General features: G+C 44.5%; 1 protein-coding gene across 1 annotated transcript; it reads right to left on the bottom strand.

Annotated features, from left to right (window-relative positions):
- Positions 1 to 203: 203 nt before the first annotated feature.
- On the bottom strand, positions 204 to 10,244 carry Ndufab1 (NADH:ubiquinone oxidoreductase subunit AB1). The gene is made up of 5 exons (XM_021167582.3): positions 10,038 to 10,244; positions 5,390 to 5,512; positions 2,780 to 2,867; positions 988 to 1,087; positions 204 to 338 (listed from the first exon to the last, which is right to left on the bottom strand). The coding sequence occupies exons 1-4, from the start codon at positions 10,203 to 10,205 to the stop codon at positions 996 to 998; spliced, it is 471 nt and encodes a 156-aa protein (XP_021023241.1). The 5' UTR covers positions 10,206 to 10,244; the 3' UTR covers positions 204 to 338; positions 988 to 995.
- Positions 10,245 to 18,884: the final 8,640 nt, after the last annotated feature.

Here is an 18,884-nt window from a genome sequence, read left to right as displayed (position 1 = left end):
CAAAACAAAAAATAAGCAATACAAAAAAGACATGTAAAAAAAAAAAGAGCTGCGTTCTGAACATTAAGACTTCACAAGGAGAGAAATACATGGCATGTCCCTGTCACGTGTTCCAATCTTTGTTCCTTAAATACAATACATAATAAAATTGGATAATCAAAAAAAAAAAAAGACTATCTCAGAAAAACTAATTGAGAAAAATATTAGTTTTGTAATAGATTTATTTTTAAAGGGTGCAAACACTCAGACAATTTAAATACAAGTTGAACAGAACCACTGTCAGTCGGCCACGATGCCATCGCGTGTCCTCCGGAGTCCTCACAGTGAGGAAGAAGGCTCTGGCAATGACAAGAGAAGTGGATTTCTTCTTGGTGTGCAGCCACTGATTCTAGTCTAGCCCAGTGCACTGACACTGAGTATCCCAAGCACTAAAACACCAAAGCTGAACCAACAAAGACGGTTGTTGGCTAAGGTTTAACAGCCAGCAGTACCAAATTTGACCTTTACAAAGTCCTGACATCATTCCGACTTTATACGGGCTGATTCAAAGCTCAGCAGCTTCTCCAAGATGACCAGGCCCACAGCATGCCTGACAATACAGCCAACTTGGGCCTGTCTCTAAAGCCCATCCTCAGTTAGGAGCAATCCTGGGCCACCTGAGCAGGTGAGGCTTAGGCTGGCAGGTGCCTGAGGTACTGAGGTTTCTTTCCAGGCCGTGACATGCAATATGTGTGTAGGACTACTTCTAAGAAGAGGGCTGAGTCCTGTCTAGGAATGACACTTTCCAGCCTCTCTTGAAAATACAGACCACTGCAAGGCTTAGGGCTCTGGGTAGCTCTGGGTAGCTCTGGGTAACCAGAAACTAATACCAGAACTAATGACAGTCAGGCACTGCCAACTTCTGTGTTATGAGTCGTGCTGTATTGAAGACCTACAGACAGGCTGATCCTATAGACAGAGAAGATGGTTTTATGTCCGATTGCTTACCTGATACTTTATTCATACACATCCTTCTTATCTGCAATGTAATCTACAATTTCTTGTGGACACATTAACTTCTCTGCATCTATATCAGGAATTTCAAACCCTAAAACAAAAAGTTGGTAACAATGTGTAAGTACAGAAAAAGCAAATCCTTTAGAACTGAGTACCCTTACCCCCTGCTACTTTTAATTCAGGTCAGAGCCTAAGTTACTCAGGCTGACCTTGACGTTTACATAGCTGTGCCACTAGGTTTGGCTTGCATCTGATCCTCTCGTAATACACACGACTGTGTTACACATCTCCAACAATCTTGAATCCCTCTTTGTTTTGAACTGGGATGGTTTTAGAAAATATGTGTATCAGGTTGATCTTAAGTATTTTTGAGAGAATTAGTATAACAGGAACTTCCCCTCCCTAGCCCCTCCCCCTTGAATGAGTTGTGTAACCACCTTGGCTGTCTTAAAACTTGCTCTGTAGACCAGGCTGGTCTCAAACTCAGAGAGATCCACCTGTTTCTGCCTCCTGAATGCTGCCTATGTGAAAACTCCTTTTTTAAGAGTACAACTCAGTAATTTATTGTATGCTCACAGGTTGGACAACCACTGTTATTATCTAATTCCTCAAGAATTAATCCAGTTCCCCTAGAGCCATGGTTCTCGACCTTTGGGAGTGACATGTATCAACTATTTGCACTATGCTTCACGACAGTAGCAAATTATAGTTAATAAATAATGTTAAGGTTAGAGGTCACAAAGTAAAGAACTGTATTAAAGAGTGGTAGCATCAGGAAGGTTGAGAACCACTGTCATTGAACATTTTCATCATCCCTAAAAGGAAATCAAGTGTCATTAGTAGGTCACTCCTCAAATTCCAACTCTTGGCAACCTTGGATATACTCTGTCCCCATCTGTCTTCCTCTTGATACTCAGTGCCAGTGAAGCAAGGGTACAGCATGTGAGAAGGTGTTTATCTGACTTCTGTTCTCAAGGGTCATCCATGCTCTAGTGTGTTCCTTTGTTCCTTTATGCAGTTGGGTTTTGATAGTTTCCATAGGGTTTACTTGGGCTGAGACACTGTAGTGAGTACCATCTATGTGGTCTCTCAGCAGCAGTCCCAATCTTGAGGCTTCTACTACTGGCACACTAACTGTACGGTATAGGAAAACACTTTGAGAGGTGCTGTTGCTTGTCAGGCTCAAACATGTCTGAGCTCCGTCCAGCTCTGGTTCTTGTAAGCCCTTGGCAGCACAGCACTGCTCCTGCTAGCATCATCTTTAATAAGAGCTTTAACTAGGGCATGCTCTGTTGGGTGGCACCCAAGTCTTTTGCTTCCTTAGTTCCTACAAAGGTATTTTAGGAATTTTATAAAGCCTCATTTGCACAGCAAACAGACCTTAATACAACTTGGAACAGGCAAGGGCAACATCACAGGAAAATCAGACGTCAGCTGTGTGTCCTCAGCACAGCTTATTGCTAAAGTCATCATAGCGGGGCCCCAAGTGTCAACAGCGTCTCTACAAGTGAGACTCTTGCTGCTGACCCTATGATGTCCTGCGCCTTTACTTCTACTACGCATTCTGTCTGGCCTGGGCTATCTCTAGTCTGACAGTAAGAGGACTGGCAAGTATTAGCTGTTACTGTCTCTAGTAAAGCTGAGTCCAGTCCAGATTCCTGCACTTCCTTCAGTTTAAACCTCCTAAGGTCATCTGGCCTAGACTGCAGAGAGTTATCTTTTCTTAAAAATAACAAAACAAAGACTCATAACATGCAAATCCAAAGCTAAGGTATAATGTTACCAAATTCGTCTTCCATGGCCATAATAATTTCCACTTGGTCCAAACTGTCTAAGCCCAGGTCCTTCATAAAATGAGAATTTACGGAGAGCTGCAAGAAATACCAAACAAAATTTAACCCATGAAAGTGTTTGCTTCCCAAGACAACAGAATGCTACTTTATCACCATATAGACAATTTTTAAACAACCATCAAAGCTTTAAATAAGATGGTGTGTTTAACATATGCTGGCATGGATACAGTGTAATTTGTTACCTTATTCAACTTCATTTTGAGGTGGTTAACTTAAACAAAATTAGGGGCTGGAGAGATGGCTCAGCTGTTAAGAGCACTGACTGCTCTTCCAGAGGTCCTAAGTTCAATTCCCAGCAAACACATGGTGGCTCACAACCACCTGTAATGGGATCTGATGCCCTCTTCTGGTGTGTCTGAAGACAGCTACAGTGTACATTTAAATAAAATAAATCTTAAACAAACAAAATTAAATGAAGGATTTCATGCTACATATTTTACTCAGATCTTTGATTACTATTCTAAAGGACATCAGGGAGAATTTGTTTTCTTGCTACTTTACTAACAAAATCATTTGTCTTCAAGATATTTATTTATTTACTTATTTATTTATTTGTTTTTTTTCAAGACAGGGTTTCTCTGTATAGCCCTGGCTGTCCTGGAACTCACTTTGTAGACCAGGCTGGCCTTGAACTCAGAAATCCGCCTGCCTCTGCCTCCCGAGTGCTGGGATTAAAGGCGTGCGCCACCACGCCTGGCTGTCTTCAAGATTTTAAGTTATTATTCAAGCACTCAGAAGGCAGGCACAGACAGTTTGAGTTTGAGGCCAGCCTGGTCTACATAGCAAGTACTAGGCCAGCCAATGTCACAAAATCACATCCTAACTTTCCATATAGCTCAGTATAGAGTATTTGCCTAGTCTACGTGAGGCCTGGGGTTCCATTTCCAGCAACACACACTCAACAACTAAAACTCCCAAGATTGTTATAATTTGCAGACACCTTCTGTAGTGGTTTGAATAGGTTTGGCCGTACTAACTCTGGTTGGCCCAGAGAGTGACACTGTTAGGAGGTGTGTCCTTGTTGGAGGAAGTGTGTCACTGTGAGGGTGAACTTTAAGGCCTTATGCTCAAGCTCCCCCCAGTGGGGGAAGAGACCCTCCGGCTGCTGCAAGATGTAGAACTCTTGGCTCTTCTAGCACCATGTCTACCTGGATGCTGCCATGCTTCCCACCATGACACTAATGGACTCTGAAACTGTAAGCCAGTCCCAAGTAAATGTTTACTTTCCTAAGAGTTACTTTTACTTTTGGTCAAAACAAACTACCTTACACACAACAAATTTGCATTACTAAAGAAAAAAGCTGTTTACAAACCACATGAAAAAACCCCCAAAGGTTAAGTTAAAAAAGAAAGAGTGGGGCTATAGTGATGCACAGCTTTAATCCCAGCACTCAGAAGGCAGAGGCAGGCAAATCACTTTGAGTTCAAAGCCAGCCTGTTCTACAAAGTTCCAGGACAGCCAGGCTGTTACAGAGCAACCTTGTCTCCAAAAATCCAAAAATGAAAGACAGACAGACAGGAGGAGGGAAGGTAAGAAACCTCATGTGGTAGTGTACGTCTATAAGCTCATCACTTAGGAGGATGAGGTGAAAAGTGGGAGTTTGGGGCCAGCATGGGCTACATAATGAGATCCTTTCAAAACCAAAACAAGAAGCAAAACACAGTTCTGGTATATGTACCACATGTGGTTTTTCTTAATTGTAATTAGGCCCTGCCATAGGGTAAGTATGTTTCCCCCTGAACTATACTCCAGAACACCCGGGTTTTTGGAAGACAGTGGGAGATAAACATAAATACTATGGTGGTTTGAATGAATAGACCTTTGTAAGTCTTGGACATTTGAATATTTGGCTCCCAGTTGGTGTCTATTTGGGACAAATTAGGAGGGGTAGCCTTGGAGGAGGTGTGTCATGGGGGCAGGGGGGTAAGGCTTCAAGGAATCAAAAGCCTCCTCCATTCCCAACATACTCTTTGCTTCCTGTTTTTGCTTCAAGATGTAAGTGCCTAGCTACTTCTACAGTGCCCTACCTGCCTGCCTACTGCCAAGGTGGAATTGTAAGCCCTAAATAAACACTTCCTTCTGTAATTTGCCTTGGTCTTGGTGTTTAATCACAGCAATAGAAAAGTAAATGAGACAAATACATATATACATTGCATATGTGTGTGTGTGTACTGCCTGACATATCCGTGCATCTCTCTGGAAGCTAGTGCCTATACAGGGACAATACCAACCTACTAGTAGGGGAACTAGTTGGCTAAAAGCTAGGGAGACTTTAAATTGAGTATTTGTTTGGACCCTTTGAATTTTATACTGTGTGATTAAATTTGCTAAAGAAAAAAAATGGACTCGGCAGGTAAAGGAGCTTGCCACCAATCCTAATGACCCTCTGAGTTCGATTCCTGGGACAGACACGGCAAAAGCAGAACTGACCGCTACAAATTGTCCTGTGACTTCCTCAGGGAGCCATGACATGCGTATATATGTGCACAAGTACACACACACAAAGGAATAAAGGAAAAGATAAAACAAAACCAGTTACCTTTTCTGGATCAATCTTATCATAGAGTTTCAAGACATACAGAACTCGGTCCTTGATTCCGTCTAACGTCAGTGGGGGTGCGTCACTGTACTGGCGGCACAAATGTGTGACTGTTCCAGGCACCTAGAACAAAGGGAGGAAAGAGAGACTGTCACTCCATCCCAAATGTCTGTACGTAAATGCAGACAACTACTGGTATCTTTTTAAAATGTACACAAACACTTTTTTATCTGGGAATGGATCTACATGTACCACAGCACAGGACTGGAGGTCAGAGGACAGGCTGTGGGTGCCAGTTCTCCCTTCCCTAGGACAGTCCTGGGGATTGAACTGAGGGGCATGAGGACCTGGTGAGCCACCTCACTGCCTGCCTACAGGCATCGCTCACAAAGCTCCCTGAGCTCTACAGAACCCCACCATCTCACTCTCATGTGGTCATTACTGAATACCGGGTCACAGGGCTGGGTCAACTGAGAAGCTTCAGAATGGTTGTCGCTGGTCCCTCTAGCTCTGGACATCATCTGATTCCGTAAGACTGTCACTGACATAAAAGCATCACAGAAATGCTTAAGTTCCCTCATGGCAAATGTAGCATGCCACAGCCTCTTCAATGCACTGCCACCACAGGCATGAGACAAAAGAACCCACCCTAACAGCTGGGATGGTATACAGAAGATCTGATTTGGCTTTGATGGTAACTAGTCTCTGGCTAGAACAAATGAAACCGGCCACCACCCCTAAGCCTCACAGCCCCATGTATTTCGCTGGCAGGTAAGAATGCCCTACAGCCCATCAGACATACAAACCTTTATGTGTTCTTTTCTTTTTTAATATTTTTTATTATTTTCCTCATTTACATTTCCAATGCTATCCAAAAAGTCCCCCATACCCTCCCCCCCACTCCCTTACCCACCCACTCCCACTTGTGGCTCTGGCGTTCCCCTGTACTGAGGCATATAAAGTTTGCATGTCCAATGGGCCTCTCTTTCCAGTGATGGCCGACTAGGCCATCTTTTGATACATATGCAGCTAGAGTCAAGAGCTCCAGGGTACTGGTTAGTTCATAATGTTGTTCCACCTATAGGGTTGCAGATCCCTTTAGCTCCCTGGGTACTTTCTCTAGCTCCTCCATTGGGAGCCCTGTGATCCATCCACTAGCTGACTGTGAGCATCCACTTCTGTGTTTGCTGGGCCCCGGCATAACGAGTATTCTTAAGATGAAATCCAACTACTTCTGCTCTTAGGCTGCTGTTTCTGTTTTTTACTCAGTTGGGCACTGCAGCCTTGACTAGATCTCACCTACCAAGTATGGGAGAGCACTGTCTGTCTGGCAGGGGGTTTTAAGTTCTTAGTTTGCAGCTAAGCCTGTTCCACAGAAAATGAGTCTGCTGCTGGGCTTTTAATCCCAGACACTTGGGAGGGGAGGCAGAAGAAACAAGGTGAAAGCCAAGCTGAGCAATTTAGTGATAACCTGTCTCAAAGTAAAGAGGGGCAGGGAGAGAGCAACTTGCTTAGCACATATGAAACCCTGGGTTCAACACTGACGGAGGAGGAAAAGGACAGCAATATGGATCAGAGGGTAAAGGTGCTTGCCAAAACCAGGCTCCCTCGAGTTATCCTCTGACCTGCACACGCATGCTCACACTAAACAAATACGTGTGCAAGAGAGAAAGAGCTGGGTTTGCTTGTTGGCACTCATGACCCTGAGTGTGTCTATGAAAAATGATCTAAGAGCTGCTGTGGTATCAAATGTTGTAACCCTAACATTTGGGAGGCTGAGGTAGGACTTTCCAGAGTCCAGGCAAGCCTATGTTTAGCAAAGACATACGTAAGACTGAATCTATGTACACGTCCTTATCAAGATATACTTACCTTGCAGCAGACTTATTTAATCAGCAAACTAGAGAGATTAGCTAAAGAGATAGTATAGATGATTTCCGAATAAGTAGGCCAGGCACTTTTTTGTGTCTAAATCCACTGATCCCTTTATACTGTATATCAGAGGCCTTCTACTCATTACAATGACCTAAAGAAATCACAGATAAGATGAAGCAGACACCGACTGCTCTTCTGAAGGTCCTGAGTTCAAATCCCAGCAACCACATGGTGGCTCACAACCATCCATAATGAGATCTGACGCCCTCTTCTGGTGCATCTGAAGACAGCTACAGTGTACTTAGATATAATAATAAATAAATCTTAGGAAAAAAAAAGATGAAGCAGACAGGAATAAGAGAAAGGGAGAAATATGTTAATGGTGAGAATGACAGAAAAGTCTGAGGTAGGAGGATCTAACATATCCCATGTGTATATCAAGGAGCTGAAAAGAGATTAGAAACTATTAAGGGATTGGGATTGAGGGCTTGTCCAGCATGAATGAGGCCCAGGTTCAATTTCCAGACTGTAAAGAAAAGAAGATCCAAGCAGATTTGGAAAGACATGGTGGTTCAGGGCTGCAGTCCTAGTACTTGGGAGGGTGAGGCAGAGTAACATATTCTCAGCAACCTGAGTTCTAAGGCTAGCCTGAGATAAAGTGAGACTGTCTCAAAGACAACAGTTACAGAAAACACAGGGCTGGTATGAAGTGGAATTAACATGGAAGAGAAGAAACAGTGCTGAGAACAGGCACTGTGAGAAAAGTGGTTGAGAGTCTCTTATGGGTATGCAGTTACTAATGTAGGCCACTAGGTGTCAGTAGCTCGCCAGGCATCACTGGTAGGTTCCTACAGGGCCAGGTGTGTGCCCAAAGATTGACTATGGTAGTATAAGCACTTTACACACCTTTTACAATGAAACTGACACAGGATGGTTAGGTATCCTGCCCCAAGTTCCCCTGCATTCCCTCTTGGAGTAGCTAAACCACCTTCTCCTGCCAGAGATCTGCTGCTAGAAAAGCACCTTCCCTGTGGTCAAAACAGGTTGTCTCAGCAGTGTTCTTCCCCAGACTCACAAGTGACATAAATCGTCTCTAAGCACCAAAGATGGCACTATGTGCAGTGACTGTAAGCTGGCCTGATCCTGATGAGTTACCGTCAGAGTCTAGCTTGCTCCCCTTTGTCTTCTGTTCATGAAAAAAGCTTTAAAGGCCATGTCTGTCTCCTGCTCACTGCAAACCTCTGGAAACGAAGCACCTCAAACACAGCTGTTGGACATAAACCCTCGCTTCTTCAAAACTCTCCCTGTTCTACTCTCCATATTCTGGAAACCCCCAAGCCACTTATTTCACTCACCTAAGCTGGGTGATGCAGAGAAAAGGTTTCTTATCCCTTTGACGGAGCTGGCTTACCGTCTGCTTTCTGACTGTGCAGAGGACGTCCACAGTCCAGTAACAAATCTAAACTATTTTGCAAACAACTGTGTCTCCACATCTGTGAATGAACTTAACCAAAACCATTCTGTAAGCATAAAGCAGGTCCTCTACTATCTCTATAAAGCAGGCAGAGAGCACCACTGTTCAAAGCATGGTCCCAGGACCCCATCGAGAAAGCCCACGAAAACACTTTATAGACCTACTGAATGATCTGTGTGCACAACTTAAGTTTGAGAAGCAATGTTGCAAGGACAGAAGATCACATGTTAGCTTAATCTGAAATTGGTCTCTAACTTTACTGCCCTTATAACACTTTTATAATGACAACCTTTTGGTCTAGCCAATGGGACAATGGCCTGCCTATCTATTACACTGTCAGTGAATCTCAAGACTGGATGTAGAACCTTAGTTCTTCTTGTAGCGTGCACGTGTGACTGAAACCACTACTTCAGGAAGGTCACTGAGTATGAAAATGGGTTCTTCAACTTGGCCCAAAGTCTACTACAGTAGTTCCTAATCCTGCATGCACACTGGGAACTTAAAACGCCATGCCAGGGCTTGATCCCAGTGGAAAAAGTCAGAAGGGGAGCGGGAAAAGGGCTAGTTAGGGTCTTCTGTTGGGCATCTAGGGTCGAAAGTGATGTCCTCACAGAGTTTAAGCCCCACACTGGTTTCATCAAATATGCAAACTACACAGGACTTGTTTCCTATCCTTACTTCCAGAAAGTTCACAGACAAAAGGTGCCACAAGGGGAAAATTACAATAGAACTCTAGGAACCTAGAGAATACTCTGGAGAGGGCTATTATAGGCAAGTGGCTTTCCTCTTGTGCCCTTCCTTGGAAGTGACCACGCTAATTGCCAACTGCAGTAGGTGCTCTACTCGATCTCTCACCTAAACTTCATTGCCACTTCGCAAGGATGAGAGCTGGTGTCCAATTTTGTTCTTCAGTCAAGACTGGGTCAAAAGCCGGGCATGGTGGCGCACGCCTTTAATCCCAGCACTCGGGAGGCAGAGGCAGGCGGGTTTCTGAGTTTAAGGCCAGCCTGGTCTACAGAGTGAGTTCCAGTACAGCCAGGGCTATACAGAGAAACCCTGTCTCGAAAAACCAAAAAAAAAAAAAAAAAAAAAAAAAAAGACTGGGTTAAAGTCCTGTGCTCTAATCATAAGACACTCAGCTTCGCGACAGGGGTCAACCAAAACCCGTGAGGCAGTGGGGCTAGCCGTGTACCCCATCACCCCTGCAGGTTCTGTGCAGCTGGCTGGAGCCCCTCCCCCAACCCGGACGGCCCGGGGCCCTGACCCCTGACTAGCCCCGGCAAAGTCACCGCAAGTCACCTGCGCGAGCGCCAAGGCGGACTGCAGAGCCCCGGGTCTCCTCCGGATCCCCTCAGCGCATAGAGTGGTGCTGAGCGGCCGCGCCAAGGCCAACGTGGGAAGCCGGGGCAGCGGCGCGAAGGCCGCGGGCAGGCGGCGGACACAGGCGCAGAGGACACGAGACGCCATGGCTACGCCAACCCAGGATGCACTGCGCCGCAGCCTCCCGCCGCGGCCGCCGCTAGCGCCGTACGCCGGCGACGTACAGAGCGGCGCTTAAGGGCTGCGCGGGCGCGGGCGGACCCTGGCGGCTCCCAGCCGCGCTGCACCCACCTCCTTTAGAAGGACAAGGGCTGCTGTGGTGCAACTGCACAAATGCCATCTAAGCCTAAACACTGTCACTGACCCAAAAAAGAAACCGACTTGTTTCTTCTCCCAAAGTTCTGAAATATATTGTTGGCTGTCAGTGGAGAGGAAGCGCCTAGCCTCGCCGAGACTTGAAGTAGCGAGGTACCCAGAGGGGTCCCCACCCGCTCAGAGACGGAGAAGGGGATGGGGATGGGGGAAGGATTGTGGGAGGGGCTGACCGGGAGATGGGAGGTAAAGTGAATAAGTAAAAAAATAAATAAATAAAAAGAAGTTTTAGGCAATCAACAATATGGGTTGGCCCACAATCAGCGAACAGGGCACTCTCAATTCTCAAATTAATTCATTAAATAAGGTTTTTCCTCCTAAATAAAAAGGATAGGGAATTTGAGAGGGGAATATGCTAGATTGTGAATTTTATAATGTCTAGCCTATGGGAGAAAGAGGCAGGAACTTCAGGGGTTCAAAAGATTTTGCCTTGGGCAAAATCAACCCGACAGTAATTTTTGCCTTTTCTTTGTGCTGGTGTCCCTTTCTGCAGAATGGTATATTAAAACTGCATCATTTTCAGAAAAAAAAGAGTTGGGTGGGGATCATGGCATAGTGGCAAACAACATTAATGCCATCACTCTGCAGACAGGAGGATCTCTGAGAGTTCACGGACACCCTGGTCTACACTGCAAGTTCCAAGCCAGCCAGGGCTACATAGTGAAACCCTATCTCAAAAAAATAAAATATGCCACGATTCTCCCATAGCACTAAGATTTTGTTGTTGTTGTTGTTTCAGTGAAAACTCAGTACACGTTATAAGTGTGAGTTTTAAGACTAGTAGCCAAGTAGGTGTGACTGTTACGTCCTCATTCCCAGCTCCAGAGGCTGAGGCAGGAGGATCATCTTATGGTGGTAGCCTACACTACATAGCAAGGTCCTGTCTCAAAATAGATAAATAAATAAATAAATAAATAACCCAACCCCCCCCCCACACACACACACAAACCTCCCAAACTCCGTGTGCTTACAGTAAACTGAAGATGAGGAAATGTTGAAGTACAACAGCACATATTTTAAATTTTGAAAATGCATGGATGTAGGGAATTTGCCCAGCATGGCCCAAGTTCTAGGTTCAATCTGCAGTACAGCAAAAAGCAAAACTGGACAGTGTGTGTATATTACAGATTAGGTAGGTTACTTACAGCTTTGCAGGTAGAATTCATTTTCACACTTCAGGATCTGAGACCGTGAACAGAAATGGACAAGTGGCGACTGGTGAAGCCCACACACCAACTACACACTAAGCAGGCAGACACCAAAGCCAAACTCCTGCACTAACGCACCTTCAAAGTGCCCTTTCCTTTGTTTTCAGCTAGGACTTTCTGGTGTAAGTTGAACATGCCTAGAAGTGGCCCTGTTCATCCCTCTCAATCTCAGAAACGTGTACCCCATAACCTAAAAATGTATCTTCTTCAATGGTTTAAACTGAGCATGCTCAGAAGTCTGTTTGGGGATAAAAGTATGATTACGAAGGGGCCAACCTCCGTGTGAATACATGTGGGGGGGCTCACTGATAACATTCCTCAGTGTCTTTGTTTAATGAGTTTCTTCCTTTGGCTTTCCTGACTGATTCGGGCACTACATTTTACTATGTCTCAGCTGTGCTCCTGGGTAAAGCAGAGTTTCCTGAGGACCAGTCACTTGGCTTAGCATCCACCTCAGACTTGACTTGACTACTTTCCAAAGAGGCCTTTTTCTAGCAACTAGTATAATAAGTTTTGGAATTCACTCAGCACACAGTTAATGTAGCCTGACTTCTGGAGACCTGTGACTAGTCTCTTGTTTAAAGATTATGAGCATAGCCAGGCGTGGTGGCACATGCCTTTAATCCCAGCACTTGGGAGGCAGAAGCAGGCAGATTTCTGATTCCGAGGCCAGCCTGGTCTACAAAGTGAGTTCCAGGACAGCCAAGGCTATACAGAGAAACCCTGTCTCAAATAAAACAAAAGCAAGAAACCAAAATAAATAAATAAATAAGATTATGAGCATTAAAAAAATTGGGAGTATTCAAGGAAAAACAATTGGGAGGAGGGGTCATAGTATTGTGAAGACTTCAGCCTACAGTAACTGCCATCTCAACCAAAGATCCTGAGCTTTCCTGTCAGGAGTGGGAATGGTTTATCGGGCCATGTGACGCGATGGCCGGGAACCTTAGCTAAGGCATGGACCATTGCATGGCCTGCGTGTTTCCTTCCACCCAACTCCTAGATTTTGTTAAAGTTATCTAGTATTTGAAATCCAGATGATTTAATAACCACTTCCAACTTAAAATTTCTCTTTGTATGGCAACAGGCATGTGGGTTGTTTTTTTGGTTTTCTTTTTCTTCTTTCTTTCTTTTTTTTTTCTTTCTTTCTTTTTTTTTTTTTTTTTTTTTTTTTCTGAGACAGGGTTTCTCTGTGAAGCCCTGGCTGTCCTGGAACTCAGTCAGTAGACCAGGCTGGCTTTGAATTCAGAGATCTGCCTGCCTCTGCCTCCCAAGTGCTGGGATTAAAGGCATGCGCCACTACTGCCCCACTATTTTTTGTTTGTTTGTTTTTTTAATTGTTTTGTTTGTTAAGCCCAAGGGCCATTTTACTAGTTTGAGAGAGAAACAAGGCAGGGGAGTTGTAAATGCAGACAGCTGCTAGGAGGTGGGTCATGGCAGGGAGGGAGAAAGCCATGCCTTCTGAGTCAGGCACGGAAGTCAAAGGGCAACTGTAGAAAAAAGGGTGGCTCTTCAGAGAGACAGTGAGACAATCCAGAGTGCCAAGGAAATCATACTTAGGCTTTTTCTTTTCTTTTTTTCTTTTTTTGTTTTTTCGAGATAGGGTTTCTCTGTATAGCCCTGGCTGTCCTGGAACTTACTTTGTAGACCAGGCTGGCCTCGAACTCAGAAATCTGCCTGCCTCTGCCTCCCGAGTGCTGGGATTAAAGGCTTGCATCACCATGCTCGGCATGCTTAGGCTTTTTCAGAGCCTGAAAAGGACAGAAGGGAAAGGGAAGGTTAGTCTTGAGTTAAAGCTTGGAGAAGTGGCAGGCTTAACAGTCAGACTTGTGAGACTGTGCTCTGATCGTCTCTTTATCATAACCATACAAACACTCTATGGTAATCCCCCTGCAGCCTTCACAGCAGGCAGGGAAAATCAATTAGAGTGAAGAATGAAACTCAGCTCAGCCCAATTTTATTGTAACCAGCACTGGACCAAGACTTTTAGAGTCTGGCCCAAATCATTTTACTTTAGCCATATTTAAGCACAGCACAATTTAGAAAAAAAAAAGAAAAGTATTCAGGTAACAATTAACTCAGTCCCAAGCACATAACAATTTAAGATGTATTTATATTGATTCTTTACAAAGTATATCTGTCTTCTTTCACAAGAATGGGAACATTGGGGGCTGGAGACATGGCTCAGCGGTTAAGAGCACTGTCTGCTCTTCCGACGGTCCTGAGTTCAAATCCCAGCAACCACATGGTGGCTCACAACCACCCATAAGGAGACCTGACTCCCTCTTCTGGAGTGTCTGATGATGAAAGATCCTGACAGAATGTAAAAGGTCACAGAAGCCCTGAAATTGGCAAGATAGATGTCACTGTTAGCAGAACTAGCTTCACTGATTTAGAAAAATAGAGGTGCACAATGCTCTGGCCACTCCTTGAACCCGTGTGTCTGCCAATGTTTTGACCGTTCCTTGACCCATGTGTGTGCCCACTGATGAAGCCCATTGCCAGGTGGTTGTGATATTGGTTGCTGAGAAAGAGTCAGAAAATCTCCCCAGCAACCACAGCCCAGCCAATCCTGAGTTGCTACACCTGCACCAGACTCTTTCCTTGTACCCCTCCCATACCCATTTCTTGATAATAGACATTGTTTAGATCTGGAAATCCCCTACTCTCCCCCTTCTCCTTTCCCCCTTGAGGGCCTATAAAAACTGGGACCTCTTTCTCCTCAAGGTCCACTCCTCTACCCCTACGTGGAATATGAGTCGTCCCCAGAGCTCTGGCTTTCCCCGAATAAAGCCTCATGTGGTTTGCAACAAGCTTGGTCTATCGTGAATTCTTGGGTGTCCGCTATTGTCCTGAGGCCTGAGCGAGGGGCTCCTCTCAGAGTCTTTCAATGACAGCTACAGTTTACTTACATATAATAAATAAATAATTAAAAAAAAACCAACAAGGAGGAAAGGGTCTAGGATAAGCAATACAGTGACTTCTGAGAGATACAGGCAGAGTCTGTCTCATCAGGTGGCAAAGAATCACCAGGTTGTAAAACTACGTTATTCTTGGCCTTCTAGGAAGAACCAGCCACACACCTCATTCCATTGAAAAGGTAAGCTGTGTGTTTAATTTTCCCAGCTTCTCTGATGCTCATCTGTGTGCACAAGGCCTCTTTTGCTCTCTCTATGTATTTACACTCAACCTTTTAAGTTAAACACAATAAACCTCCTCTTATATAAATGATGTAATCTTGGAGACCTTTTCCTTACAGCAAACACAAAATGTTATGATCTGTAAAATAAAAGGTCCAATATTAAGATTCCAACTATAGCCGGGCATGGTGGCACACGCCTTTAATCTTAGCACTCTGGAGGCAGAGGCAGGCAGATTTCTGAGTTCGAGGCTAGCCTGGTCTACAAAGTGAGGTCCAGGACAGCCAGGGCTATACAGAGAAACCCTTTCTTGAAAAAAACCAAAAAAAAAAAAAAAAAGTCAATGTGACACACAAGCTAGAGAGAGGTATCTGAAAGGTAGGAACCTTGATTGAGAAAATGCCTCCATTAGATCAGGCTGTAGGCAAGCCTGTAGGCCATTTTCTTAATTAGTTATTGATGGAGAAGTGTCCATCCCATTTTCGGTGATTCCAACCCTGGGCTGCCGCTCATGGATTCTATAAGAGAGGAGGCAGAGTGAGCCATGAGAAGCAAGCCAGTAAGCAGCACCGCTCCATAGCTTCTACATCAGCTCCTGTCTCCAGGTTCCTGCCCTGTTTGAGATCCTGTCCTGACTTCCTTCTATAAGGAACAACAATGTGGAAGTGGAAGTTGAATAAACACTTTCTTCCCCAACTTGCTTTTTGGTCATGGTGTTTTGTGGCAGCAAAAGAAAACCTAACTAAGACACCTACAATCCTAGCATTCTGGAGGTGGAGGCAGGAGCCTTGGAGTCTGAGGTCATTCTCGGCAATACAGCTAGTTTGAAGCTATCCTGCGATACGTGAGACACTGTCTTTTGTTTTGTTTTGCTTTTTTTCAAGACACGGTTTCTCTAGCCCCAGCTCTCCTGGAACTCACTCTGTAGACCAGGCTGGCCTCGAACTCAGAAATCTGCCTGCGTCTTCCTCCCAAGTGCTGGGATTAAAGGTGTGTGCCACCACTGCCCGTCGAGACACTGTCTTAAAAAGAGAAAAGGAAAAAGGCAAGGTGTGGTGGCACTTGCTATCCAGGAACTGGGAAACTGAGGCAGGAAGATAGTGTATCTAGGTACCAAAACTACCTGATCTCAAAACCAAACCAAAACAAACAAGAAAAAGAAGGCTCCAGAGACAGCTCAGCGTCAAGAGCACCGGCTGCTAGTTCAGAGGACCCAGGTTCAATTCCCAGCATTCACACTGGCAGCTCACAAACATTCATAAATCCAGGTCTAGGGGATCTGATGTCCTCTCTGGCCTCAGAGGGCACCAGGAACATAAGTAGTGTAGATATTTGTATGCATTTAAAAACCATGGGAGAACCTCTCCAAATCACATAAAACCATAGGACCAAACCTAAGAAGACACTCTCCTGACTACAGTGCCAGAACCAATTCTCTAGAACTGCTTCCTGTGTGGTAAGTATGATTCACCTTCAAAAGATAAGCTGTCCTAATGAGGGCTAACGTCTGCAGGACCATCTCCTGTATTTCTCTCTGAGGATGCTGGTGACAGGCTATAAGTAGGGAAGATGAGTAATTAAGAGGCGTCCTAGATAAGCCGGGCACACTCGTGCACACCTGTCATCCCAGCACTTGAAAGGACAAAATAAGAGAACCTGGAGTTCAAGGTCAGGCTTGGCCACATAGCAAAGCCGTCTCAAAATATTTACAGAAAATGACAGACGAGGGAGGGCATTTTGAGTAGTCCTCCCGTCAGCGTGAGTAGCACCTCCAGTGCCTGCCTAGTACACACCCCAGCAGCACACCGGGGCCCTCCTTCCTTCTAATGTGTCAGATCTATTGTTCTCTGCTTCTCTGTGGTTTTCTTTCTATTTATTTATTTATTTATTAGATATTTTCTTTATATACATTTCAAATGCTATCTAGAAAGTTCCCTATACCCTCCCTCCACCCTGCTACCCACCCACTCCCGCTTCTTGGCCCTGGCATTCCCCTGTACTGGGGCATATAAAGTTTGCAATACCAAGGGGCCTCTCTTCCCAGTGATGGCCGACTAGGCCAAATCTTCTGCTAATAGTCAGAAGCTGGAAAGAACCCAGATGTCCCTCAACAGAAGAATGGATACAGAAAATGTGGTACATTTATACAATGAAGTACGACTAGCTATTAAAAACAATGGATTTATGAAATTCTTGGACAAATGGATGTATCTGGAGGATATCATCCTGAGTGAGGTAACCCAATCACAAAAGAAGTCATTAGATATGCACTCACTGATAAGTGGATATTAGCCCAGAAACATAGAACACCCAAGATACAATTTGCAAAACACAAGAAAATCAAGAAGAGGGAAGACCAATGAGTGGATACTCTCTGTGGTTTTCTTTTCTTTTCTTTTTTTTTTTTTAGATTTATTTATTTATTATATGTAAGTACACTGTAGCTGTCTTCAGACACTCCAGAAGAGGGCGCCAGATCTCGTTACGGATGGTTGTGAGCCACCATGTGGTTGCTGGGAGTTGAACTCTGGACTTTCGGAAGAGTAGTCGGGTGCTCTTACCCACTGAGCCATCTCACCAGCCCCTCTCTGTGGTTTTCAACTCACTATCCTGTGCATGCTAAGCAAGCACTATGATGTCCTTATCCGTTTCCCTACCTTTAATAGTCTGTCTGGTTCTTTCCTATGAACCCATAAACATGCTTGTTTCTCCTAATCTAAAAATCAAAGCTAGAGGCTCCTCCCACTCATCTTTATATAGATTTCTGGTGCAACCATTCTGCCTTGTCATGGTCACGCTTCTTTAAGAACTAACCCACATTTTCTTTCTTTAAATTCATTTATTTAAGAAATAACCTATATTAAAAAAACTATCTATTTATTCATTTTCTGTACATGAGTACACTGTAGCTCTCTTCAGACACACCAGAAGAGGGCACTGGATCCCATTACAGATGAGCCACCATCCTGGAAATTGAACTCAGATCCTCTGGAAGAGCAGTCAGTGCTCTTAACTGCTGAGCGACCTCTCCAGCCTGAAGCAACCTATATTTGATTCCTCACATTCTCCTCACTCTGGACCTACTCATCTAGATTTCATCCCCCGTGTGCCCCCTTTCTTTCTTTCAGACCTGGTAGCTCAAGCTGGAACTTGGCAAAATGAAGATTTGCTGTTAAGACTGAGACAAATGGCTAACATAGTAAGTCCCAGACAGTATGCACTGAATCTGAAATAAATATATAAATACATTCAGTCTCCCTCATCATTTAAACATCAGTCTTAGAGTGGTACCTTTAATCCACCCTTGACTTTAAACCTTCAAGTTTTCAGAACCAGTGTGTTCCAGAGGAGTTAATTCCCACTTGAATCCGACTCTGACCTTCACAGTTCTATATCCAGCTACCTATTACGCATTCTTTTCGGGTGATTTCTTTCTTTCTTTTTTTTCCTTCAATTTTTTATTAGATTATTTTCTTCATTTACATTTCAAATGCTATCCCGAAAGTCCCCTATACCCTCCCTCCACCCTGCCCCCCTACCCATTTTGGGTGATTTCTAAGTACTCTTAACAGTTACTGATACCATCACTTACCAAGCCCATCTGCCTGCCTCTATTCTCAGTCTTCACAGAGCCTTTGCTCACTCTGGAGCCAGAGTACAGCCTGATCTGCTTACTGCTCAGTCTGTCTTCTTCACTTGCCCAATGAAGTTTACACAAGACCCCTGGCTACCTGGACTGATCCTGGACCTCATTCCTTATGGAATGCTTTGGTTATCTTTGCAATTCAGTTGTCTGTACTTTCTGCCTGGAATCCGTCACTTCTTCACCTGTTTATCCTGCAAGAATCAGCTGTCACCCTCCACAGAGCTTTCCGGCATGTACTAACTGCCCAACCTTTGTCCATAGCAGCACTGGAACTAACCCTTAAAGGTCCTATGTAGCACTTTATGCCTCTCAGGACAGAAGCCCAGCAGCAATCCTTACATCCTCACACTAATAATACTCATCCGTCCACTGAGTTATTGCGCTGAGCTAGGACTGCACTCAAGTTTTTTAGTTTTCTCCTTCTCTTCTTTTGGTATCTTCTTGGGGATCCCAGACCAGC

The sequence above is a fragment of the Mus caroli genome, unplaced genomic scaffold, assembly GCF_978045245.1.
Source record: "Mus caroli unplaced genomic scaffold, Mus_caroli_1 scaffold_8, whole genome shotgun sequence".
Taxonomy (NCBI): Eukaryota; Metazoa; Chordata; class Mammalia; order Rodentia; family Muridae; genus Mus; species Mus caroli.
This window is presented reverse-complemented; position numbering and strand designations above follow the sequence as displayed.

Coding starts and splice junctions, on each gene's coding strand:
- Ndufab1 (XM_021167582.3), bottom strand. CDS start 10,205: ATGGCGTCTCGTGTCCTCTGCGCCTGTGTCCGCCGCCTGCCCGCGGCC. Junction 5,513..10,037: donor CCGCCTTGGCGCTCGCGCAG/GTGACTTGCGGT, acceptor CCTTTGTTCTAG/GTGCCTGGAACAGTCACACA. Junction 2,868..5,389: donor ATAAGATTGATCCAGAAAAG/GTAACTGGTTTT, acceptor TATTTCTTGCAG/CTCTCCGTAAATTCTCATTT.